The sequence below is a fragment of the Hyaena hyaena genome, unplaced genomic scaffold (assembly GCF_003009895.1).
Source record: "Hyaena hyaena isolate Hyena2069 unplaced genomic scaffold, ASM300989v1 scaffold_306, whole genome shotgun sequence".
Taxonomy (NCBI): domain Eukaryota; kingdom Metazoa; phylum Chordata; class Mammalia; order Carnivora; family Hyaenidae; genus Hyaena; species Hyaena hyaena.
The window spans coordinates 748,509-772,597 of record NW_024080935.1 but is presented as its reverse complement, the minus strand read 5'-3'; the positions used below and the strand labels follow the sequence as shown (position 1 = coordinate 772,597).

General features: G+C 54.7%; 4 protein-coding genes across 10 annotated transcripts in view; 2 read left to right on the top strand and 2 right to left on the bottom strand.

The window, feature by feature from the left end:
* Positions 1–1,499: 1,499 nt before the first annotated feature.
* BOLA2B (bolA family member 2B) lies at positions 1,500–2,315 on the bottom strand. Its single transcript, XM_039247946.1, has 3 exons — positions 2,083–2,315; positions 1,898–1,995; positions 1,500–1,642 (listed from the first exon to the last, which is right to left on the bottom strand). The coding sequence occupies exons 1-3, from the start codon at positions 2,143–2,145 to the stop codon at positions 1,543–1,545; spliced, it is 261 nt and encodes an 86-aa protein (XP_039103877.1). The 5' UTR covers positions 2,146–2,315; the 3' UTR covers positions 1,500–1,542.
* Positions 2,316–2,321: 6 nt separating this feature from the next.
* On the top strand, positions 2,322–5,496 carry SLX1A (SLX1 homolog A, structure-specific endonuclease subunit). Its single transcript, XM_039247945.1, has 6 exons — positions 2,322–2,789; positions 3,346–3,397; positions 3,504–3,842; positions 4,903–5,030; positions 5,197–5,284; positions 5,366–5,496. Exons 1-6 carry the CDS (start codon positions 2,602–2,604, stop codon positions 5,393–5,395), a joined length of 825 nt encoding a protein of 274 aa, XP_039103876.1. The 5' UTR covers positions 2,322–2,601; the 3' UTR covers positions 5,396–5,496.
* Positions 5,497–6,542: 1,046 nt separating this feature from the next.
* On the top strand, positions 6,543–10,253 carry LOC120242277 (sulfotransferase 1A1). 3 transcript variants are annotated; one of them, XM_039247942.1, is made up of 8 exons: positions 6,543–6,683; positions 7,401–7,584; positions 7,690–7,815; positions 7,904–8,001; positions 8,941–9,067; positions 9,166–9,260; positions 9,746–9,926; positions 10,059–10,253. In XM_039247942.1, the coding sequence occupies exons 2-8, from the start codon at positions 7,437–7,439 to the stop codon at positions 10,181–10,183; spliced, it is 900 nt and encodes a 299-aa protein (XP_039103873.1). In that variant the 5' UTR covers positions 6,543–6,683; positions 7,401–7,436; the 3' UTR covers positions 10,184–10,253. The 3 variants fall into 3 exon arrangements, with proteins under 3 accessions (XP_039103873.1, XP_039103874.1, XP_039103875.1); XM_039247943.1 differs by having other exon boundaries at positions 6,562–6,683; positions 7,366–7,584; XM_039247944.1 differs by lacking the exon at positions 6,543–6,683 and having other exon boundaries at positions 7,350–7,584.
* A 139-nt stretch (positions 10,254–10,392) lies between these two features.
* The window catches only part of SGF29 (SAGA complex associated factor 29), a 30,578-nt gene continuing 16,881 nt past the window's right edge, over positions 10,393–24,089 (bottom strand). For all 5 annotated transcript variants that reach the window (XM_039247937.1, XM_039247939.1, XM_039247938.1 and 2 more), the window contains 9 exons: positions 21,593–21,681; positions 18,825–18,900; positions 18,074–18,146; positions 13,026–13,090; positions 11,966–12,095; positions 11,747–11,893; positions 11,534–11,569; positions 11,276–11,438; positions 10,393–10,597 (listed from right to left, as the gene is read on the bottom strand). In XM_039247937.1, the coding sequence (XP_039103868.1) occupies positions 10,481–10,597; positions 11,276–11,438; positions 11,534–11,569; positions 11,747–11,893; positions 11,966–12,095; positions 13,026–13,090; positions 18,074–18,146; positions 18,825–18,900; positions 21,593–21,667 (882 nt within the window). In that variant the 5' untranslated portion in view covers positions 21,668–21,681 and the 3' untranslated portion in view covers positions 10,393–10,480. The remainder of the gene's footprint in view (positions 10,598–11,275; positions 11,439–11,533; positions 11,570–11,746; positions 11,894–11,965; positions 12,096–13,025; positions 13,091–18,073; positions 18,147–18,824; positions 18,901–21,592; positions 21,682–24,089) is intronic.

Here is a 24,089-nt window from a genome sequence, read left to right as displayed (position 1 = left end):
AGCTGACCCTCCCAGACAGAAAAGGTCCTGTCAAGCAGGGGATTGGAAGTGGGTTTCTGATGCCCACCTTAGTGGGTGCCCTCAAGCTAGGAGGACAGTTATTAAGGATGGGTGTCCTGGCCACAGCAGAGATTTCTTCAGAGCACACAGAGAGCCCAGCAAGGGCCGAGATCCTCATCCACAGTCCCTGACCCTTCTTCAGCCACGTGGGCAGAGAGGCAGCCAATCACACATCCCTGTCCACCCATTTGGGTCACAATCTCTTTGCAAGCCACGTGACACTGGGCAAGTCACTTCTTGCAAAGTGGCCTTGGGCAAGGCTTCAGCTGCTCTCTAAAATGGGGAGGGTTAGCATCACAGCTCCGTGAATGCAGTGGGTGGATCCCAGCAGGGGTGTGATGATAAAGAGAGAAGCAGAAAATCTGAAACCCGGGCCTCTGAAAGTGACAGTCCTTCTCTGAGCCTCTCTTGCACAATGGGGATGATGCACCCTGCTGGCAAAGTAGGCTTGAGCATACTCAGTCACTAGTTCACCTCCTGGCCAAGGAAAAGTTCTAGGGAGCCAAGAAAAGTTCGGGAAAGGATTGCAGAAACCCAGAAGGGTTAACGTAACGTCATCACCAGGACTTACAACTTTACCAGCCCATTCCCAGAGGGAGGTAGGAGGGAAGATGGAAGTTATTTAGGGGCCAAGAACTTGGCCCTGAAAACACAGGGGAATAGAGAGACCGGAGGGTTGAAAACCACAATCTTCACTCCTGAAGAACCCTGGCCCCCTGTGGGCTACCTGCTATGCACCTGGGTCCTGGGGACCCCATCTGTGCAAGGCCTTACCAACCCTGGCACCTGTGTTTAAGATTGATACTAGGGGCATGATGTGCTCCAATTTGATGGCTCAGATGGCTTTATTTGCCTGTAATCCTATCCCAGCTCCTGCCCACAGCTCCATTCCTGAAACCCTCATGGTTCCTCCAGGAGCAGTTGTGGCTGCAGCAAGCCCTGAGCTAAAGGGGTCACTGGACTTGCTCCAGTCAGCATTCCAGGTGCTGGGGACTCGCTGCTGCTGTATAGCATCCACCAAGCCTATGAAGCGCCGGGTAACCTGCAGGGAGGTGTGAAGTCCTCTATTATGCCTCTGACATTGGGGTGATGCTGAGGAGTGGGGGAGGTTTGTTAAGTTGGCCAGTGTCCTGAAACCCTGGGGACCTTTTCATCTGAGCCGTCCTGAAAACTGGCAGAGGGCAGGAGGCCCCAGTAATGGCCAATGCATAAGAGCAGTATTCCTAGGGATCTAGCAAGTTACAGAGGATTGTGTGGCCTGCCGTGGAAGGGATTTTAAGGACAGAACTTTTATTTTATAAGTGGGGGCACAGAGGCCTACGTGTGAAAGACTTGTCCAAACTAAGACAATGGAGCATGGTGGGGCGGGGAGAAACCGGGCTCTAGACAAGCTCAGCACCCTTCCCACCCTCCCACACACAACACATTGACACAGAAGCTGGCCCTGATTCATAATTTAATGGCTGTGCAGGCCTTGGTTTCTTATTTCTGCTGCTCCCGGGCCCACTGCTCTGGGGTCAGAGTTTTCTGCTCAAAGGCATGGATGTGCAGAAGCTCTTCTGCTAGGCACTTGTTCACCAGCCTGGGGGAGAGATGGGGTTAGGAAATGGTAGGCCGAGGCCTGAGTCGCGATCTCAGAAGGCAGGGTGATCTGGGGACCAAAGAGGAGGAGGGCCTAAGTCTTAATACAGAGGCCACGAAGGCGGGATCCCTGGGGCAGTGGTTCACCGTGCGGGGCCAGACTGGTGGTAACTTAAGGAGTTAGGAGTAGGGAAGTGGCCAGGGTTGTGGTCCCGGCGCTGGCATCGCGCTGAGCGAGGTGTTCCCGGGGCCTCACCGGTGTCTCTGAAGCAGCGGCTTCCCCTCGAACTTGGCCGACACCACCAGAACTCGAAAGCTGGACGCGCAACGGTTGGGAGTCGTGTCCTCGACTTCCTACGGTGCAGAATGGTGTGGAGTGTGAAACCCACCCCTCAGGAGCACTTTTCCCCTCGTTGGGCGAATCTAGATCGCTCAACTCACCACGTGCTCTGCCTCCAGGTCTCGCTGCAGCTTCTCCCGGAGGTATTCGGCGCTGAGTTCCATTGCTGCAGCCCGGCAGGGGCGGCAGCCCAGCGGGGATGGAACCCCGCCTCCCACCCCGGCCACACTGCTTCCGCCCTTCCTGACGCCACTTCCGCCGAGGCCTCGACTTCCGCCCTTACTAAAGCTTCCGTAAACCCGGCACTTCCGCCTTCAAGCCGGCCCAGCTTTCCAACAGTCCTAGATTTCCGCGCTTACCACCAACCAGCCAATCAGAGTCAGTCCAAGGACGGAATCGGGCGCTAATAGGTGCCCGCCGCCTGCCGCAGCCTGGGTTCCGTGGGCCGGTTTGGACACCCTAGCTCCAGCCAGGAGAGTGTGCGCGAACCTGCATTGCTGTGGCTTCTAGGGTATCTCAGGATCGCCTCCAAACGCCTTTTCCGAGACAAGCATCTTGCGGCCCTGGCAACTCATCCCTCCCTAAGATCATAGGCCACAGCAATCAACCCACAAGTCCCGATGGGCCCCGAGGCGGGCGCGGCGAGGCCCGGGCGCTTCTTCGGCGTCTACCTGCTCTACTGCCTGAACCCTCGGCACAGGGGTCGCGTCTATGTGGGGTTCACCGTCAACCCTACTCGTAGGGTCCAGCAGCACAATGGGGGCCGCAAGAAAGGAGGGGCCTGGCGGACCAGCGGGCGCGGGCCCTGGTAAGAGGGAGCGGGCGGATTGCTGTCTGGAGTAGGGCTTCTAGGGAGAAGCCAGGCTTGGAGGAGGAGAGGCCAGCCGAGGGGGGCGGAGCCAGGCCAGTGACAGTAGGCGGAGCCGGTATGGTGGCTGAGAGCAGGGCTGGAGTGTGAGGTCCTGGTGACGCGGGTGGGCCTACCGCAGAGGAGGACCACGGTGGGGAGGCGGAGCCTTGTGAAACTCGGCTGTGGGACCAAAAAGCAGGGGATGAGTGAGAAGGGGACTGAGGATATAGGCTTGTTCCGGTGACAGCAGGCTGATGAACAAGGCTGGGGTTGTAAAAGAGAGCCTGCAAGGGAGAGGAAGTGAGGAGGGCAGTTAATTACCTGTGCTGCAGGCTGGGCCTGAGGTTGGCAGGCGTGAGGGGACGCACCTTCACGAAGGGGGCGGGGCCTCGCGGACTAGGCACTCTCGGGTAGGACTGGGGGTGAACCACGGCGAGGGGATTCGGCTTGATGCGGGGTGAGGCGAGTGGCAGGGGAGGGGGCTCACAGGCCGCGTCCTTGTTCTCTTCCCCAGGGAGATGGTGCTTATCGTGCACGGCTTCCCTTCCGCCGTGGCCGCCCTTCGGGTAAGAAAGGAGACGGGGACGGTGGGAAGACGGGCTGGGGCTTCGGGCCTTCCCCTGGCGGCCCCCTTTCTGGGGCCTCCCTGAAGTCCCTACTCCCCGCCCGCAGTTCGAGTGGGCCTGGCAGCACCCGAAAGCCTCACGCCGCCTGGGACACGTGGGCCCGCGCCTGCGCAGCGAGGCGGCCTTCGCTTTCCACCTGCGCGTGCTGGCGCACATGCTGCGCGTGCCGCCCTGGGCGCGCCTCCCGCTCACCGTCCGCTGGCTGCGCGCCGACTTCCGACAGGAGCTCAGCCCGCCGCCGCCGCCGCACATGCCGTTGGCCTTCGGGCCTCCGCCGCCCCGCGCCCCGGCCCCAAAGCGCCGCGCCGGACCCTTAGCTGACCTGGAGTCCGAGCCTGACCAAGAGGCCGAGGCCTGCTGCGCCCTGTGCACGCGCTCCTTCCAGGTGAGCGGCTCCACCTGGTCTTCGGGGTTCAGACGACTTGGGATCCAGCTGTTTATTGAAGGACCGGGCAGCCCACTGCCACCTTTGGCCCTCCTTACTAAAATGGGGATGATACCACTTGCTGCCATTCCTCGAAACCAGTACCATCCTGCTTAGGGCCTTTGCCTTTCCCCTTTGTAAGGTTCTTCCCTAGACTTTCGGTCTTTATAAAGTGCCACCTTCTCCTTCTCCCATGAGGTCTTCCTTGGCTCTGCATCTAAAACTGCAGTTCTTTCATGTACACTTTCTTGCCCCCCCCCCCCAGCTCAAACACATTAACAGGCTAGGTATTTTGTCAGTTTATCCCCTCGGCCCCCCCCCCCCCCCAGGACAGTCCTTGTTCACTGCTGTAGAAAAGGGTCTGGAAAACGGCAGGCAGCCAATACATCGTAACAAATTAATTTAGATGATGGGCCTGACTTCTTTGGAGGCCTCAGGAAATGTAAATTGAGTACTTGCCATTCAGAGATTAAGTGACCTGTCAGAGATCGCTTAGCTGGAAGAACTGTAGGTGTGGCTGCAGGGGCCATGCTGTTTATATAATCCCTGCTAATGCTCAGAGGATTAGCTTGGGCTCTGTGGGCAAGTACTGTACCCTCTCCGTGCTTCCCATTTCATCTACAAAACGCAAACAGCGGTAGTATGTGCCTCACAGGATTGTTTTTTTTTTAATCTTTAAATTTTTTTTGTTTTTTTTTTTTTAAATTTATTTCTAGGAGAGAGAGAGAGAGAGACAGCGTGAGCAGGGGAGGGTCAGAGAGAGAGGGAGTCACAGACTGAAACAGGCTCCAGGCTCTGAGCTGGCAGTCAGCACAGAGCCCGACACGGGGCTCGAACCCATGAACCGTGAGATCATGACCTAAGCGAAAGTCGGACGCTTAACCGACTAAGCCACCCAGGCGCCCCCTCACAGGATTGTTTAACGTAAAGTGCCCGGAGCAGTGTCTGGTCCATAGAAATTCTGAGCTTTAGCTACATCATGCTGCCTGGGTTTCTCTCTTACCTGCCACTGCCTCCACAGGATGAAGAAGGCCCGCTGTGCTGCCCCCACCCTGGCTGCCGCCTCAGGGCCCACGTGATCTGCCTCGCAGAGGAGTTCCTGGAGAAGGAGCCGGGGCAGCTTCTGCCCCTAGAGGGCCAGTGCCCTGGGTGAGTCTGGCACCCCTGCCCCAGCCGGGTCTAGCTCTAGGATGATGGTGCCAGTTGTCCAAGCCCAGGCCCAGGGCAGCCGAGTCCTTACCTTGGCACCCAGGGCCTAGCCTGGAGGAGGCCCGTGATCCTGACTGTGTCTCCTACCAACTGCACCCCTTGGTAGCTGTAAGAACTCGCTGCTGTGGGGAGACCTGATCTGGCTGTGCCAGATGGGCACCGAAGAGGAAGGAGAGGACCTGGAATTAGAAGAGGTGAGAGGTGGCTTTGGCCCCAGCCTCCCTGCTCCGTCCCGTTCCCCAGGCTGCCTTTGACCGCTTCTCTTGTTTCCACAGGAACACTGGACAGACATGCTGGAGACCTGATCCTCAGCGCCCCCAACCCTCCACCCACTGCGTGTTTGTGCCACTCCTGTGGGTCCGGGCAGTTTTTACTTGAGCGCAATAAAGAGTCTGAGTTAAGGGAACTTCCTGGTGTTTGCTGGGGGCTGGAGCTAGAGGGCAGAGGCCCTGCCAGTCACTGGGGCCTGAGGAGAAGAGTAGTAGTGGGGAGAGGCCGCTGGCCTGTGCGGGCGAGCCTCTCCTCTTCCTGGAGGCTGTGTGCCTCAGCTGTCCTCAGCAAGCTTCTGACACCGTTCTTTGCTTGGGAGACTCACACTCTTGACTCAGAGCCCATCCAAATCCAGTGCCCAGCTTGACTCTGGACTTTAATACAAATAGGAAGGACAGAGGCCAAGAGTGAGGCAGGGGGCGGGGCGGGGGGGAGAGATACTCTACTCCCATGGGAGCCTGTGGCTCTCTCGAAGCCCCAACTCCTTGTCTCTGTCTGCGGAGCCCCTTCAAATCCAGTGAGAGAAAAGCACCTTCCGGGGGCCATGGTTCTTTCATCAACCATGAGTGGAGCTCCAGGAAGCCCCTTGGGAACGGCGGGCCTGTTCCCGAGCCCCAGAGTTACTAGACTCGGCATTCCAGCTCTCTGCTGCCTCAGGAAGAGCCTGCCGGGCTCTGTTCTACTCTAGACTGTCACCCTGCCTACCTACACTGCTCTGTACTGGCCTTGCGGTCAGAGGTCAGAGTAGCAGTTTTTAGAATGCCTGGGCTGTGGGGGCCCTCTGGGCCACCCCCCACCTGAACCTTTGGCACCTTCAAGACTGGCCTGGAGCCAGCTAGGGAGGTGAGTGACCCTGCTCACCAGAGCGTCCTGTATTCCCTCTCCACTCTGCCCCCTCAGCTGGCTGGGTCCATTAGAAAGAGCTGTCGGTTGGCCCGCCCTGCAGGGGTGGAGTCTGGAAGGCAAGTCAGGTGCCAGGATTACAGCTCAAAAGCCCCCAAAAAACAAAAGTGAAAACTTACTGGGCACTTTTGTCTAGATTCACTCTTCTCTTTTCTACATGCTAAGCCCAGATCTTGGATTTTCAGGTCAGTCTAAGCTTGGCGCTGACTGAGGTGCTAAGTAGGGGAGCACAGGGGGCCCTCCCACTCTAAACTCCACCCTTTCCTTCCTGGAAGACAGCCAGATCCCAGTGCTGGCTCCAGATCCCTCCCACTTTGGACTTAGAAACCCTTCAGCTCAGAAAGCATTTCTGCACTCCCCACACTGCACCCAGTAAACCACAGCACAAGGAGTCACAAGGCCAAGAGACGGAGAGCTCTGGTGAGTGCTGGGGTGGGCTGGGTGGGGCCAGACCTCCCTCACCCTGTGATGCCAGCTCCTCTCTCTCCGCTGCCGCCTCTGATGGCATCCTTGCCCTCTCCCTCCGGAGAGCCCATCTCAATCTGCCAACTGCTACCGGGTCTGAAACCCCCTCCCTCTCCCGCGGACTCCTCATCCACATCCCAGACTCTAACCCCTAAAACAAGCTCAGTTGGCTGTGTTTATCTCCGAGCCAAGATGGAGTGTGGTTGGGCAAGTGGGATCACAGACTGGCTTTTGCGATGTTTTCACATGTGAGGGGCCCAGGGAGCTCAAGGGGATGACAGGGAGAGGAGGCCAGTGCGGCAGGCCAGGAGCTGAAGCAGGAAGCGGCATGAAAAAGAAAACAGGGAGTTAAGACAGGCAGGCACTAAAGTAGTTTTCTCAAGTGCACACGAATCTGGAGAGTTTCCAAAACACTGGGATTGGCCCCCAGAGAGTGATTTAACTGGTTTGGGGTATGGCCCCGAGCACTGGGAGTTTTAAAGCTCTGCAGGTGAAGGCACAGGTAGCTTTGTGACCCACCTCGTGAGTGTCACGTCTGGTTTGGAATCCCAGCTCCCACCACTCGCTAGCTTTGTAAGTGTGTTGGGTTGGGGGGGGGGAGGTAAGTCACTCAGCCTTCAGTTTCCTTATCTTAAAGCAAGGATTCAGTAGATGGCCTGTTGTGATGTTAAGGGGAGTAGGGTGCACTCCGGCCGCTGACGCAGCAGCATGGAGCTGGTCCAGGACACCTCGCGCCCACCACTGCAGTATGTGAAGGGGATCCCTCTCATCAAGTACTTTGCCGAGGCACTGGGGCCACTGGAGGCCTTCCAAGCCCAGCCTGATGACCTGCTTATCAGCACCTATCCCAAATCTGGTAGGTGATGAGGGCCACCCACCCCTCTCCTGAGCCACAGTTCCCTGCTGGGCCAGCAGGGGCCTGCCCTCAGCCCTGTTCACCTCCTCTTTCCCTGATCTCCAGGCACCACCTGGGCAAGCGAGATCCTGGACATGATCTACCAAGGTGGCGATGTGGAGAAGTGTCGCAGGGCCCCTGTCTTTATCCGAGTTCCCTTCCTGGAGTTCAAGGCTCCAGGGATTCCCACAGGTGTGTGGTGGGGCTCTAGGGACAAGAGGAAGAGAGGGAGGCAGGACTGGGCTCTATCTCAGCAGACCTCTCCCCGCCCATGGCACAGGTCTGGAGGTTCTGAAAGATACACCGGCCCCGCGAATCATCAAGACACACTTGCCTCTGGCCCTGCTCCCCCAGACCCTGCTAGATCAGAAAGTCAAGGTGAGTGGCAGAGGAAGCCATCCCAGCTTAGCCCTATCTGAGAGGAAGGTCTCATCTTTTTTTTTTTTTTTTTAATGTTTTTTATTTATTTTTGAGAGAGATAGACAATGTGAGCAGGGGAGGGTCAGAGAGAGAGGGAGACACAGAATCCGAAGACAGGCTCTAGCCTCTGAGCTGGCTGTCAGCACACAGCAAGGCGTGGGGCTCGAACCCATGAACCATGAGATCATGACCTGCGCTGAAGTTGGTCAATTAACCGACTGAGCCACCCAGGCGCCCCAGGAAGGTCTCATCTTTTTTTTTTTTTAAATGTTTTATTTATTTCGAGGAGAGAGAGAGAGAGACAGCGTGAGCAGGGGAGGGTCAGAGAGAGAGGGAGTCACAGACTAGAACAGGCTCCAGGCTCTGAGCTGGCAGTCAGCACAGAGCCCGACGCGGGGCTCGAACCCACAAACCGCGAGATCATGACCTAAGCGAAAGTCGGACGCTTAACCGACTAAGCCACCCAGGCGCCCCCAGGAAGGTCTCATCTTAAGTGGGGAGGCTGTCTGCCGGAAGGTCTCATCTTAAGGGGGGAGGCTGTCTGCCTCGTGTGATTAGAGGTCACTGAAAGTGAGCCTCCTTGGTGCAGAGCTGAGGAAGGCAGTCTTCTCTGCAGGCCTCCCCAGGCCCGTGGAGGAGGGGGCTGGTGACAGTCGGGTACTCCTTGTTCCAAATCTGGGTATGGCGGCGATGAGGGGATCAGATAAGCATAAAATTTGGTTCTGGGGACCACAAGCAAGTCAGCCTCTGAGCTGGTTTCCCCTCTGGCCAGACCTGGGAGAACTTTGCCTGCAGGGCTGCTGTGAGGGGTGGGGCATCCAGCGCCAGGCTGGCTGTGTGGTAATGATTCGAGGGCGTGTGTGTGTGTGTGGGGGGGGGGGTCATCTGCCCCTCCAGGTGGTCTATGTTGCCCGCAACGCGAAGGATGTGGCCGTCTCCTATTACCACTTCTACCGCATGGCCAAAGTGCACCCTGACCCTGAATCCTGGGACAGCTTCCTGGAGAAGTTCATGGCTGGGGAAGGTGGGCCTCAATCTGGAGAAAGGAGTGGGGTGGCGCTGAGCAGCAGCCAGGCAAAACTAACACCAGCTCTGTGTCCCTGCCCATGCCCTTTTCCCCAGTGTCCTACGGGTCCTGGTATCAGCACGTGCGGGAGTGGTGGGAGCTGAGTCACACCCACCCTGTTCTCTACCTCTTCTACGAGGACATGAAAGAGGTGAGGTCACCTGCTGCCACTTCTCTCCACAGAGAGGCAGGAAGCTCACAGACACCTGCCAAGGCCCTCTCAGCCACCTTCCCTAGGGCGGCCCCACGTCAGTCCCTGGGCCCCTCCAGCCCGCCTTCCTGCCCAGGAGACTGGGGGGCTGCAGGGGCTGCAGTGTCACGGGGCAGCAACACCATATAGCTCTTATCTCAGACCTGAGCCACACCCAGCCATTCACAGGCCATCTTCTGTGGCTGCTCTCCCTGGGGCCACAGTTCTGAGGGCTGTTCCTGCCCTCACCCATCAGGACCCAAGCAGAGCTTACTACAGGGTCACAGGGCAGGGACAGTTAATGTGCCCCTGGGAAGGAAGGCCCAAGGAGCTGGGGCTGAGAGGGCTGGAAGCGGAAGCCGCCCGATGCCCCATGGGGTAGGGCCCCCTTTTGTTTGCTCAATGAGCAATCCCAACCTCCACTAAGAGCCCCTCTGCTGCTCCAGAACCCTAAAAGAGAAATTAAGAAGATCCTGGAGTTTGTGGGGCGCTCCCTGCCAGAGGAGACTGTGGATCTCATCACCCAGCAGACGTCTTTCAAGGAGATGAAGAAGAACCCCATGGTTAACTACACCACCCTACCCCCTGACGTCATGGATCACAGCGTTTCCGCCTTCATGCGGAAAGGTGAGCGCTGCGCAGGCTGGCATCGTGGGGAGGAAAGCGTGGATGCGGAGCCAAGAGCTGGCCCTGAGCCCCCTGGGGCCGCCTCTGTGGCCAGGACATGCAGCCACCCTCCCCTCTGTCCTCTGTGCTCAGGTATCTCGGGGGACTGGAAGACCACCTTCACTGTGGCCCAGAACGAGCGCTTTGACGCCCACTATGCAGAGAAGATGGCAGGCTGCAGCCTCAGCTTCCGCACACATCTGAGTGATGCTCCCTGAGGCGCTGCGGAGGCCCCACCGCTGTGACACGGCCCACCCTGGGCTCATGAATAAAATACCATTTGTGTTACGCCCAGAGTCTCTAATGTGAGCTAAATGCCCACTGGGGCCAGATGAAGCCATCTCCTCTGCAGCCTCCAATTCCCCAACTTGTCCTGTTAGGAGGAGGGGGAGAAGGGCCTGGAAGAGCAAAGCCAAGGAGACAGGGGCAAAGGGAACAATATTTATTTGACCACAGAATCTTTCGTTGTGTTCCCCTGTGAGGATGGCAGGAGATTTCAGGTCTGCCAGCCCACTTCACTTTTTCTTTGGCTCCTTACAAGCCACCACGTACCTCTGGGCCACATTGAGGGGAGGGGAGTAACCATCTGCATAGGAGGTGTCTTCAAACAGGACTGAATAGTCATCCTGGGGCTGCGGCAGGGAGCAGACAGGAGGGGCTGGTCAGAGACCCCCAGACAAGGCCCCGAGCCCAGAATGACCAGAAGCCTTGGGGCTCCCAGCCTCTCCCATCCCGAACTTCGCTCAAAAAGTTAGATGTTTGAACCTAATCCCTGCTAGGACAGAGCTCTTTTCTCCGTAATAAAGGGCCAGGGGACAAAGAGCAAGGAGGAGGGAGACTTGCTGTCATGGGGGGGAGATGGGGGGAATTCTACACAGAGGCTCTAGTGCCTTTTGAGGATCCTTTGTTAAGGGGATCAAGGAAAACCCAGAGGGCAGGGGTCCTGGAAGAAGAGGGGAGAACAGTCTTCGCCCACCATCAGGTGATGGGCGACCAGCATGAGGGAGCGCAGCCTGGGACAGAGAAAGGGCCCCTGCATGGAGCTTCCCATCTCAAGGCTGCTCATCGAAATGCGCAGGTGAAGGGAGATGAGGGGCCTCGTGGGTCCCATTCCACTCAGGGCCTGCTGGGACTCTGAAGGTGGGAGAGGGGCTGACTGGCTGGAGGAGGCAGGGCTGGAGGGCAGCTGTGGGGCAGTGTGGGCAGGAGAGAGGAGGTCAGGAGGGGAGGGAAGTGGACGGTGACCCCATGACCCATTGGTCAGCCCAGTTGTCGCGTCCTGTGCGGTCCCTCCCGTGGGGGCTGCTTACCCGTTGCGGGGGCGTGTGGATCAGGGCACGGTAGAAGCAGGTGGTCTGGGGATACAGGGCTAACACAAGCTGCTCCTTCTGAAATAAGGCTTCGGGGTCCGTCTCAGGGTTGGCCTTCCACTGGGGCAGGGGGATGATGCGCCGCCGGCTCAGGGTATGTCTCCTGGGGGGAGGGGGTGGGCACTTAGGTCAACCCGCGGCCAGGCAGGGGCCCCTTCCCAGCGGTTTCCACCCTCCCGCCCTGACCAGCACACTCACTCTTTGCCTTCTTCATCGATGTCATCTACCTCATACCTGGCGAACGAAAGGAAAACAGTGGATACAGGGAGGTGAACCGTCTAAGCTGGGAAGCCGCGAGCAGGGCAGGGAAGGGGCCCAAGGAGCCCGCTACACACCCTACATACCCGTCCCCGTCCCCACAGGCACCCTGCACAGGTGTAATGTCAGAGCAGAGGCATGGGGTCCACTCACTTGTTGGTGGCATGGCTGTAACTGACCACCTCGGCCAGGATCCACTGCTCATCCCCATCCACAGCCTTTACCCGAGCGGCCACCTTGTCTCCAGGTTTGGCCACGTAGTCCCCAGAGGCTGGGATGGCCCCACAGAGGGGCGGGGGCCTGGAGGTGGAATAAGGTGTCAGCCCCAGCCCCTCCCACTCGTCAGCTCCCCCACCCCAGGCCTGCCCTCACTTGTCACCAGGCTTCCCGATCCACAGGGGCAGGGTCATGGCCGACTGCTGCAGCAGGGTCATCAGCACCCCCCTGCGCATGGTCTTCCGAGGGGGCTCCGAGTCATTGTAGAGGCCCGCAATCTTGGCCGCTGTGGGAAGGAAGCGAGCCCCTGAGGCACCGGGGACAGGGCGCCTGCCCCCAGGCCCAGCCTAGCACGCGTGCTGTCAGCGGGGCTCGGCCTGGAACCCCACATCCTGAGTTAGCAGCAAGGGCCCTGATGTGATCCCCGCCCCTGCGGCCGGATGCCCGCAGTGGAAGACTCGCAGACTGCTCTCACAGACCAGTGAGAGGTCAGGTCTGTGGGTTCCCTGGTGTGAAGGACTAAAGCGGGCAAAAAGGGGGGCTCTGAGATGCTGGGCGCATCAGATGTTTGGTTACTGAAAATGTCACAGAGCTGTGTATACACTTAGGTGTACTTTTCTACTATTAATATATGTTGTTATTTCACAAAAAGGTAAAAAGAACTTAGGCTCCTTAGGTCAGACCCTTGACTTCCTCAGCTGTGACTCAACACACCCAGTCAACTTTACAGAGACCCCACTGGCGGTGTGAGCTGTGTGACGAGCGAGGCGTCTGCCCGCTGCAGGCTCACTGAGTGTTACAGTAAGAGAGGCGGGAGCCAAGGCAGTCTGAAGGGGTCTGGAAGCCAGCACCCCGTGTAAGCCCCATCTGAGGACGGCTCCCACAAAGCAGCCAGTGTTCACCACAGCAAGAAGTGCCAGTGAGGGGAGCAGGAAGGAGGCAACCGCCCCAGCACAAGAGGAAGGGAGTCAAGCATGAGGGGGTGGGATGGGATCTTCCAGGTCTGCCCAGGGACAAGGGGGAGCCCCTGCCTCTGAGCAGGGAGGCGGCTCCATCCCCTCCCAGACCCAGGCCGCGCAGATGGCGCTCCCCCATTGGAAGCCCACGGAAGGAGCACACGGGGCTGACAGAGGCCCCCTGTCCTGTAGGGGCTGGGCTGTGGCTACTGCTCTCAGGAAGCCTCACTCCGCCTGGTCAAGACTCCTCTCCAACTCACCAATCCGCCTTTCTTCCAACAGAGACTTGATTTCCGCTATCTTATCTAGAGCTTTCCGGAGGATGCTGAGGGCGGGGAGAAGGGAGAGAAGACATCTGGATGAAGCATAAAGCACAGGCTCCCTTTCTGCTTACAGCAGGCTGGGTGACTCAGATTAGCTCTACGCCAAAACTATAAACCCTAAGTGTTTGTTTATTTATACATTTCTTAATGTTTGTTTATTTTTGAGAGAGGGAGGGTGGGGCAGAGTGTGAGTGGATGAGGGGCAGAGAGAGAAGACGACACAGAATCTGAAGCAGGCTCCAGGCTCTGAGCTGTCAGCACTGAGCCTGACATGGGGCTTGAACTCATGAACTGTGAGATCATGGACACTTAACCGACTGCGCCACCCAAGCACCCCTATTTATTTGGTTTAAGTGACCTCTACACCCAGTGTGGGTGGGGGTCAGACCTCCAATCCCGAGATCAAGAGTCTCATGTTCCACCGACTGAGCCATCCAGGTGCGCCTGTGTTTTTTTAGTTTTGAGAGCATAAAAGAACTGATAAGGTAGTGAGAGGAAGCAGGCCAAAGAATTCAAGAGAACCCCAGAGAGGCAAGCAAAGCAGAGGGAGCTGCATGTGACGAAGCCTGAAGAGAGCACGCTGCAGGACTGGCTGCTTCGGACAGTGGAGATCTGGAGGGTGGAGGTTAAGGCTCGGGGTCAGCCCCGGGTGGGGTGTGTAAAAGGAGACACTCCAGAGGACTGTGGGGAGTTCTCTCGGCTCAGGGCAGGGGTATGGGGTGGAAGGAATTTGTCTCCAAAAGGCCACAGCCCCAGTAAACCGCTGGAATGAATCTGCGGGACTCCAGAGTGGCTGGGGCCCAGGCAATACAGCAGAAGTGAACACAACCTTGGCTGGAGGAAGGTTTCTTTTTTTTTTTTTAAATATTTTTATTTATTTCTAGGAGAGAGAGAGATAGACAGCGTGAGCAGGGGAGGGTCAGAGAGAGAGGGAGACACAGACTCTGAAACAGGCTCCAGGCTCTGAGCTGGCAGTCAGCACAGAGCCCAACGTGGGTCTCGAACCCACGAACCGCGAGATCATGACCTAAGCGAAAGTCGGACGCTCAACCGACTAAGCCACCCAGGCGCCCCTGGAGGAAGGTTTCTTTATCCTAGATCTTGAGGACTCTCCCCCAACAAGTATTTCAATAGTAATAAGCAGCACAGACTCCATTTTGGGTCATTTATTCTCCTCTCCCATGGCTATTCCTGCTGTAAACCTTTAGTAAGTGCTCCCGTGGTTCTGAAGGCCTTCATTCAGCAGGAGGAAGCCAAAAACACATCACAAGACAGCCTCGCAGGTGTGTCCTGCGATGTCCCTGATGTCCCGGGCTCTCATGGAGCTCGTCAGGCAGGGGAGGGGCGCAGTCCAAAGCAGGGAGGGGTGGACATCTCGCCTGACATGCCTGCAGGATCACAGTTGGGTGCGGCAGGCACCGGGCATGGGGAGGCAGGCTGGGGGCACGGGGCAGTCAGGCACCAGGACGGGGCAGGGGGGTGGGGAGGAGAGTAAAAGCCAGGAGGCCAAAGGGAACTTGGGAGTCTGACCATTGCTGCTGGGACTGAAGAACACAGCTTTATGCGGCATGTCCCAAGCTGTGCTCTGTGAGACATGAGTGGAGTGGTTCTCAACCACATCCGTATCCCCTGGGAGCTTTAAGAAAAAGAACCCCAGTTGTTTTGAGCAAGAATCGAAAACAGATGCCAAAGCTGAGAGACAGCTTGACATGGAATGTTTACATAATCTTGATGATCTCCCATAAGAGGCTTACTAACCACATGACGGAAAACGGCAATAACCCTGGAGAAAGCGGAAGAGACCACCCTTCTATGGAACAGGTCAAGATTAGAGCGCCACCTCTGGTCAGCAAGCACCCACGCCGCAAGCACCCACAGCCAACGCTGCTGCCGGTGGGGTTGGGGACCCACACCTGGTGCTGACTGTCCTTGCACCGCGACAATCATTCTCTCCTCTGGACACTTGCCGTGTTAGCCCTGGGGTCGTTCAGGCCCTTGGGAAGCTAACCCGTGCCAGCTGAGCCAGGGCTGAAACCATCTTCCCAGGCCGGGACCCGGGGGTGGGGGGTGGGAGGGGCCCTGCTGTCCGTGGCCACAGAATCACTGAGGGCCCCACCCCTCCCACTGTTGAGAAAGGCCTCTGGCACTATGGCTAGAAAACAATTTGTTTCCGCCTGGGAATGGCTGCCCGTTTCTGGAAAGTGAGATCTTTGACCTTGTCACCCTCTGACCCGTGTACAACCCCAAAGCCTTAAAAAACAAAAAAACAAAAACAAAAACAAAACCAGGGGCGCCTGGGTGGCTCAGTCGGTTAAGCCTCTGGCTTCGGCTCAGGTCGTGATCTCACGGTTCGTGGGTTCGAGCCCCGCGTCGGACTCTGTGCTGACTGCCAGCTCAGAGCCTGGAGCCTGTTTCAGATTCTGCATCTCCCTCTCTCTGACCCCGCCCTGCTCACGCTGTCTCTCTCTCTCTCAGAAATAAATAAAACATTAAAAAAATTTTTTTTAAATGATTAAAAAAAACCAAAAAAACCCCACAAGGAATTGTTAAATGAAGACATGGGCACTTTTCCATTTCCTGCAAAGCAGAGGGATGAAGCCAGCCGGGGATTCGGGAAGAGCACGTGGAGGAAAGAGTAACAGTGTGTCTGTCACAGGAGCCAGCAGCGTGTCACAGGACTAGCTCCTGACGCTGGCTCTTCAGTTTCCTGAGAGCTGGAATTAATCTGCTTAGAGACGTATGGGTGGAGGAGAGTGCCCGTGGGAACACACAGTGACATGTGTTCCCACCCAGACTCCCAGACTTGAGCCTCCCGCGGGCCGAGTGACACTTGGCTCCCTCACGCGCTCCCGGGCCCAGCATGGCACTGGTGCTGACAAGGACTCAGTGTCTAGTGAATAAACGTTCAAGCTTCTGAGAGTCTGAAAAGTGAAGTGGCAGAATTGTGAGGTGGGGCCCTGAAGTTATGAAATAAGCTTATAAGTGTTTAATTCCAGGTAGGTCAATGGGAGAGAGAGGCCTGCATCAGACTGGTTTCCTAAGCAGTCATTTTGCCAACAGTTAGGCTGGGAAGGGCCATTTTGCCTTTTGCTCTCAAATGTGTGTATCCCTCTAGCTCACGCCAGCCCAACTCCAGCGCAGGTGAGCGGGACAGGGACTGACTATGACCAGATGGCAAACCTGCACATTAGGGAGGAGAGGGGGCACGGAAGGGTGGGCTGGAAGGCTGGCTGGCAATCAGAATGCCCCGTGCCTTCCCCTGCCTGTGCTGTGCGCCCCCCACCCCAGCCTAAGTCAACCCCACCCTTTGTTCTCCTCCCCCGCCCAGCACAGGGAGCCCAGCAGGTGCTTCTAAGCTAAAAACCCCTGGAATCTTCACCTTCCCCTCTCCTGAATGGTTTTCCCAACTTCATTTCAGAATCTGCCCTTGAACCCACCACCCTTGCTTCTCCTTCCCCACTGCTGTTGCCTTGGCTCAGTCCCGTCACCACCTCTTGCCTGATCTCACTGGCTTTGGAATCTCACCCAGTCTACCATCCACACAGCAGCCAGGGTTTCTCTCCTGCCTTTACATCTTCCTTGGCTCCCTCTGGCCTCCAGGATAAAGTCCAGTTCCTGGAAGCCCTCTATGTCCTTCCCCAGCCACAGAGGACTGGTTCTCAGCCCCCCAGTGTGTATGTCCGGCGGGCACTCCTCCACAGCCTCCGCACACACCATCCCCTCTGCCGTGTCCACCTGCTGACCCCTACTTCACATCTCTCCTCCTCCCTGCGGCCATTCCAGGCCTCCAGGCACAGGTAGCCCACCTCTGCTGGTCCATCAACCACACTGTCCTCTAACTTTTTCTTCGGGTGCCTCTCCTTTCCAGTCTGTTTGCTCTTGAAGGCCGGGTCTTTGCTATCCTCGCGTCTCTTCATGGGGATGGCCAGTACAGGACACAGGCGCCAGCAAAGGTTTGTACAACAAAGATGACAGCAGGCAAAGAAAATCTGGGACCCCGAGCACAAGGCAGGGCCTGTGAAGAGCCAGGTGGGAGGAGAGGAAGATCCAGAGCCACCAGTACTGTTTAGGGTGCTGGCCATCACCACATGTGCAGGCCACTATTTAAACAGAGCCCACACTCATTAGTGAGTTGTGAGATTAATTTCCTGGGTAACAACCAGAATTAAAAAAAACAGAACAGAGGACTCCTGGCTGGCTTAGTCGTAAGAACATGCAACTCTTGATCTCTGAGTCGTGAGTTCGAGCCCCACACAGTGGGTGTAGAGATTACTTAAAAACAAAACAAGACTATACAGAGTAACAGTACAAACTATTTCTTGTTCCAATTGTGTGATATATGTACATATAAAATCAATGTGGAAAGGCAAGCATTAAACCGTTCTGGCATGGTATTCAGGAATATGCACTTTGGGTCTAAAATTGGGCTCCCCCACTTCTAGTTTGTAGGTCTTCTAGCAGATTATGGAACCCCTCATGTCTTAGTCTCCTCATCTGTAAAACCGTGGCTCTGAGCATTGAGATAAATATATAAAGTACTTGGGATAGTGCTTGGCACAGGAAAGCCGATAGGAGTCTTTATTACTACTATAAAAGTCATGATTATGTCTTTAATATTATTAAGTCACAATAGAGAATGTATTTCCTGCCACGGGTAATGGTCATAAGTTTGAAAAACACTGGTCTTAGGTACTATATATATATTATCTCATATTAGGTTGACAATTCTGTAGATAGTTATTACCCCTATCGTAATGATGGAGCAATGGAGTCTCGGTGGAAGGGATTGCTCAAGGTCACTTTGACTAGTAAATGGCAGTGCTGGGGTCTGGCCCCCACCTTGCTGCCATCTACAGAACAGCCAGGGTGTCGGGCATCTGCTTATCTGCGGCCGGAAAGGCGGCTGGGCTGCGGTTTGTAGGCCTCTGCAGCCCAGCACACGGGCGAGGAAGGGAAGTGAGGGCAGGGTGGTGGACAGTACTCACTTGCACTCAGCCTCGGCATCGGCCTTGGCAGTGGTATAGAGTCCACGCAGCTTGGTCCGGTAGTAGGGAGAGACTGCAAAGTGAACAGGGAAAGGGGCATGGGCGAGGGGCAGCTGGTGGTCACGTGGGCCTGCTTCCAGTGCACCCAAATCAGACTTCCAGAGGCCGAGAGGCCACGGGCCGGGGGGATGAGCTTTACTGGGTCAGAAATGCTCTCTGAGGCTGATGGCTGTGTTTGATGAGTTCATATGGTACACATGCCATCGCTACGCATCAGGAGAGCACTTTCTAACTCTGCCATCGCAGGACAGAAAATACTTGTCAGCATACAGGAAGACAGACAAGAGCCCTCAGAGCTGCTCAGACTTGGAAACCACTAACCCAGGAGGCTGAGCATGAGGGCCGCTGGAGCATGCGCGGAGCATGGGAGGGAAGCTCTCTCCAGAAAACACCGGCCTACTGGGGATGCTTATGGGCTCCAAGCATTTCCCCTGGGTGCAGCCTTATTTCACTGATGTCCCAGTCCCTAGAGTTGGGGTATTTCAAGGTTCCTTAGTGCTAGGTCATCTGCGATCTGTTTCCTGAGTCACCTTACATCACACAGCCTAAGGGAAAACTGTCCCTCTGGCTACGGAGCAATTCATTTCAGATTACGGAGGTACCTGCAAAAATCCTGCCCAGCACTAATGACAGCAGCACCCCCCATCTCGGGCCACATCCCCTTCTCTTGTGAGCCCGGCTGGCTACTCACTCTTGTTCTCCGTCTGCATCCGCTCATGTGTCTTCTGGATATTCACTAAGTTGTGTTCGCTCCGCGAACGCTCTTCCTGCAAGGACGAGGTCAACAGGGCATGAGGGCGGCCCTTTATCCTGCCGTAGCACCCTGCGCCCCAGGCCAGAGGCCTCAGAGCTAGGCATGCCCGTAGCTCCTGACCCTTGCTTTTCAGGTTACATCCCACTACAAAGGACTTCACTAGGGAAGGGGTTTCCGGGAACTGCTCCCTTCTGGGCCACACGACTGTGTGGTATATGGCTCCCAGGAAATGGGCCCTTATATAACTATAAACGTGGATGACAGAATGCTTAGCAAGGACCCTGATTATCAGGGACAAAGTACAGAAGCAGCACACCCGACATGCCACGCACAAATACTTACCGCCCTTATTTTTGTGAATGAAAAGATATTTTTTACAATAGGAAAAAATAGCTTTCCGATAGGATTAAAGCGGTAGGCATCACACAACGGGTCCAAATTCCTCTGGGGAACATTCTCACCCTGGAGTGAGGAAGGTGTGGAGAGGCCATTTGATATACTCGGGCTAAAATACACCTATGTGTGGGGCGCATGGGTGGCTCAATCGGTTAGAAGCGTCCGACTTCGGCTCAGGTCATGATCTCATGGTTCGTGGGTTCGAGCCCCGCGTCTGGCTCTGTGCTGACAGCTCGGAGCCTGGAGCCTGTTTCAGATTCTGTGTCTCTCTCTCTCTCTCTGACCCTCCCCAGCTCATGCTCTCTCTCTGTCTCAAAAGTAAATAAACGTTAAAAAATTTAAAAATAAATAAATAAAATAAAATACATCTATGTGTGACCACCGCTCATCTGGTATAGGGCACCCAGCATTCTGGAGTACAAAATAGGTCTCCTAACTGCACCCAGGCCAGGAGACGACAATGGCAACAAAATGCATGCTGGAAGGAAGTACACTGGCCCACAGACAGAAGGTTTGGGGGGAGACGAGTGCTAGTGTATGCATTATGGGACAACTGAATACACTTTTAAGGAGAAGCAGCATTCAGAGGAAGACTTATTAATAAAACAAACAGACTAAGGTGAGCTCTCTTGTAGGAAGAAGACATGGAATGGGTGTCAACCTAGAAAGATGAGGAGTCAGTGCAATGGGTCAGGCCAATCCAACACGGTGCTGGATAATTCACGGACCCATGGGTTGTTGGGAAAAGGTCTGCCATCCTGCCCCCTCAGGGCCTCCGGGCTATTTTAATCTAGACGGGGGCTGAAGCAGCCACGGGGCAATGGCCCTCCATCCTAGCCACTGAGCTCCAAGGACATACCTACGGGAAGCACAGGTTTCTAAACTCGTGGAAGCCCTTCTAGAGCACTTATATAGGGCTCTTGTAATGAATATTGATGCACTATGACTACCTTGATCCAAGAACAGATCAAAATAAGACATCCTGAGGTAGAGCTCGCAGAGCCAGGGCTGTTACCCTGAGTATCGCTTAGGTCCACCCCAGAGGTAGGAGGTGGGCCCTGCTATACAAGGGCACACTATCAAAACCAGTCCCTTTACAAGCCTGTGAGCTACAACAGGGTGACTGGCTTTGTCCTCAGCTGACTTAGAGCCCAGAAATAACTGAATCATGGCCCAAACTGTAACATAGCAAATACTGTAAAGTATACTTTTATTGTCCAGGACGGTATCTAGAAAGTACAGTATGTAGTAAGTGGGTGAGGCCAATTCTGGTGGGAAGGCATAAGAAATAGGTCTGTAATTCTTAGTAACTTGCTCTACAATGAAACCGAATTCTACCATGACCGTAGTCCAACAGTGTGCCACACTGGCATTGCCAGTAAGATTCAACTGCCTTACGTAAAGAAGTCACATGATAATTCCGGTACCAATGACCAAAAACGACTGGCCTGAGGAAGAATTGGATTTAGCGCTAATCATCAGCTAATTTCTATGTTGAACAGTTCGACAAAATTGCATTATAAGGCACAAACAGTAATGCATGAAGGAGGGAAAGGGGTAATCAAATTAGTATAAAAATATGAAAATGTATGTAATGGCTCAACAGGACACACTGTTTCTTAAAGTCTATCTGCACCCACACTGGCTCCTCCCAATGTCAGGCATACTTACACTGACGCTGCTGCTCTAGCTGATGTACAAATGCTGTATTAACTGTAGACGTTCAAATATCACTTTGCTATAAGGGAGCCTAGGCCGAGGGCTGGGGAGGAGGGGCTGTGCAGTAAAAGATGAACTCAGCAGGCCTGTGCTTTCAGATCCTGTACTTTCCAAAAAAGTTTTGGCCCTTGGCCAGCTCCTGGGAGAGAAACTCTACACTCCTGGAGTATCCTGCCTGGTAAGAGGATCTGTGCTCAGCTGGGATAAGAGGGTGGAGGGAAAAGAGGAACGGCCACACTGGGTACTTTTGTCAGATGATGCCAATGTTCTGAAACTGATCATGGTGATGGCTGCACAACTCTGGGAATATGCCCAAACCACCGGAAGCGTACACTTCAAATTAGTGAGCTGTATGGGATGTGAACTAGATCTCAACATAGCTGTTAATTAAACAGAAAGAATCATGAAATCCTGCTCCTGATGGAAAATCCAGCAGGAAGGGTAGTTAGACCCCACATTCTCGTTCTTCAAACGCGTTCTTCACATCCCCTGGGCTCCTGCACGTCCTATCTCTCTGAACACAACCCTCTCCACCCCACCCCCCACCCTCCCATGCTGCCCTCCAGGAGCCAAGGGCTTCAGCTCTTTACCTGAGTTTGTTTGATCAGCTGATGGAGCTCCGTGAGAAGTTCTGCAATGCGGGAATCAGCAGACACCAGGGCCATTGCACACGGGGTGCCTGGGGTGGAGAGGAATAGGAGGGAACCCTGTTAGTGGCTGTTATGGGTTCACTGTGTCCTCCAAAAGGTATGTTGAAGCTCTGAATGCCAAGCGATAACCTTATACCAGAATGTATTAAAACTTTAGGAATTTCATTTAATTTCTAGAACAGTTACAGCATTTACCCAAAGAACATAACCTTTATCATCAGCCATCAGTTAAGCAACCAACTTCGGCTCAGGTCACAATCTCATGGTTTGTGAGTTCGAGCCCTGCACTGGGCTCTGCACTGACAGCTCAGAGCCTGGAACCTGCTTTGGATTCTCTGTCTCCCTCTCACGTTGCCCCTCCCCTGCTTGTGTGCACGCTCTCTCAAAAATAAATAAACATAAAAAAAAAAAAAAAAAAACCCAAACCATTCAGGTTACCAAAGATTTTGAAAGCCATTTAAAAGTTCTACCTATAAAACTTTTCATTGACTCAACCTACCTACTGATTCTGAACAACTACCCATGAAAGCTTTATGAGACAGCTAAAATTAACTATCATTTTAAGCCATCTTTTGCTGACAAATTACAACAAAGATAACATGAGTTTATCTGACCTTTAGTAAACCTCAGTAGAATATAAGTTTTATATTTAATGCTGACAATTCTAAAGGCCTGTCTATCTTTAACAAACTTAGGGGTGGTGGGTGCCTGAGTTGGTTAACTGTTCCACTCTCAATTTTGGCTCAGGCCATGATCTCATAGTTCATGAGATCGAGCCCCACCTCAGGCTCTGTGCTGACAGCATAGCTTGGAATTCCCTCTCTCAAAATAAATAAATAAACTTAAAAACAATAAACAAACTTAAATTAGCTTTAATACAAATGTGTTGCGCCTGTGCCCACTAAAAGTCAATCAATTTGTTCCCCACTGTCCATGTTACTTGGGGCACCTGTGGGGAAATCTGAGGGGGCGGTTTAAGTCCAAGGGAACCTTTAGGCCCCTTCTTGCTGATCTGGGAGGTGCTTCAGTTTGGACTGCATTAGGAGGTGGCCCAACAGCTTGGGGTGCTCTCTGCTCCTCGAGATTGTGAGTAGGAGGACCAGGAGCCAATGGCCACAGGCACTGAGAAAGGTGCAGGAGCCTGTTAGGTAAGTCTTGCCCAGGGTGGAGGTGGTGCAGACACAGGAGGAGGGGGAGGAAGAGGTGAAGTGTCACAGGTACGGTCGCAGGCACAGTCGATAAAAGCCCAAACAGAAGAAAGAGGACTCCTGGTCCTAAAGCTCATCAGACAGAAGAAAAGAGGAACGTTTTCTTTCCGCCAACAAAAAGTGAAAATATGCAGTCCATGTCTGGCCAGAGAATACAGGGAACCCCCTTGAAACAAAAGGAATTTCAAAAGCTGCTTGGGAATATTCCTTAAAGCCCCCGTCCCGAGGAAGACCAAGGAAAGACAACTGGCTCCCGTTTATCAGAGCCATTAACTTGGAGACAAGGAGGGAGAAGCCTCCACATACAAGAATCAGGCGACATTCATCCAGGCCTCTCAAGATAGATTTCAGATCTGACATACAAAAGCAGCAGCAAAGAGCAGACAAGCCACTTAGGAAAGAGAGGGAGGCCCGTACAGGATCTTGGCAGCAACCTGTTGACAAAAGAGACAAGGTGGGTGGGCACACAGAACAGGACAGAACACGGGTGCGTGGCAGATTAACAGAAGTACAAGGTCTAAGGCAGGTGAGCTGATGGTGGATTGAGAAGTGGAGGAGGTGGGTGTTCTCAGGCCCCCAAAGGAGCATGCACAGATCAGGGTTTGGGTATGGACCCATAAAAGCCTGACCATATGGGATTTCGGTCTATTTTTCTGGCCAGACTTCCCCATCCTCTAGCTTATACTGAGGCCAACAGCGTTACAAAGAAGCCAATGTGGGAAGGAAGCACACAAGGTATCAAGGTCAAACTGGTTCCAGTTTCTCAAGATGCATCCCAAGGTGGGTGGGATGGGATCAAGGATTTAGAGGAAAGAAAGTGACAGTCTCCCGGGCTAGAGCCGTCCCTGCTGAACCCTAAGAGCTTCACCTTGGAGAGTCTGGGCCCCAGGACATCTCCCTGGAACCATCACACTATCCTCGCTGATGTGGGTGGGCACCCCCGCCGCCCTCTTTGGCCTAGCATGCCTCCCGAAGAGGGAACCCCTTCCTATCAGTCAACATGGGTGTCCCTGGGAGAGGTAGGAGAAGTCTCCCCTGTACTGAGATTTAACCTGACCTACTGGCATTGTGTTTCCTTTTGAGGCCTTTTCCCCGGGAGATCAGGAAGACAGAGTAGAACAAAGAATGACTAAGCATCTGTCCAGCACAAGGGAGGCAAGAGTCGGAGGCTTGCTGATGAAGAGGGTCACTCAACCCTGTCCCATCGTGGCTGCCAAAGATGTTGCTGG

Excerpts from the sequence above, each read along its gene's own strand:
- SLX1A (XM_039247945.1), top strand. The coding sequence starts at position 2,602 with ATGGGCCCCGAGGCGGGCGCGGCGAGGCCCGGGCGCTTCTTCGGCGTC. Across the intron at positions 3,398-3,503 it reads CCGCCGTGGCCGCCCTTCGG|TTCGAGTGGGCCTGGCAGCA; the intron begins GTAAGAAAGGAG and ends CCCCGCCCGCAG. Across the intron at positions 3,843-4,902 it reads TGTGCACGCGCTCCTTCCAG|GATGAAGAAGGCCCGCTGTG; the intron begins GTGAGCGGCTCC and ends CTGCCTCCACAG.
- LOC120242277 (XM_039247942.1), top strand. The coding sequence starts at position 7,437 with ATGGAGCTGGTCCAGGACACCTCGCGCCCACCACTGCAGTATGTGAAG. Across the intron at positions 7,816-7,903 it reads GGCTCCAGGGATTCCCACAG|GTCTGGAGGTTCTGAAAGAT; the intron begins GTGTGTGGTGGG and ends CCCATGGCACAG. Across the intron at positions 9,068-9,165 it reads GAAGTTCATGGCTGGGGAAG|TGTCCTACGGGTCCTGGTAT; the intron begins GTGGGCCTCAAT and ends CCTTTTCCCCAG.
- BOLA2B (XM_039247946.1), bottom strand. The coding sequence starts at position 2,145 with ATGGAACTCAGCGCCGAATACCTCCGGGAGAAGCTGCAGCGAGACCTG. Across the intron at positions 1,996-2,082 it reads ACCTGGAGGCAGAGCACGTG|GAAGTCGAGGACACGACTCC; the intron begins GTGAGTTGAGCG and ends TCTGCACCGTAG. Across the intron at positions 1,643-1,897 it reads CCGCTGCTTCAGAGACACCG|GCTGGTGAACAAGTGCCTAG; the intron begins GTGAGGCCCCGG and ends TCTCTCCCCCAG.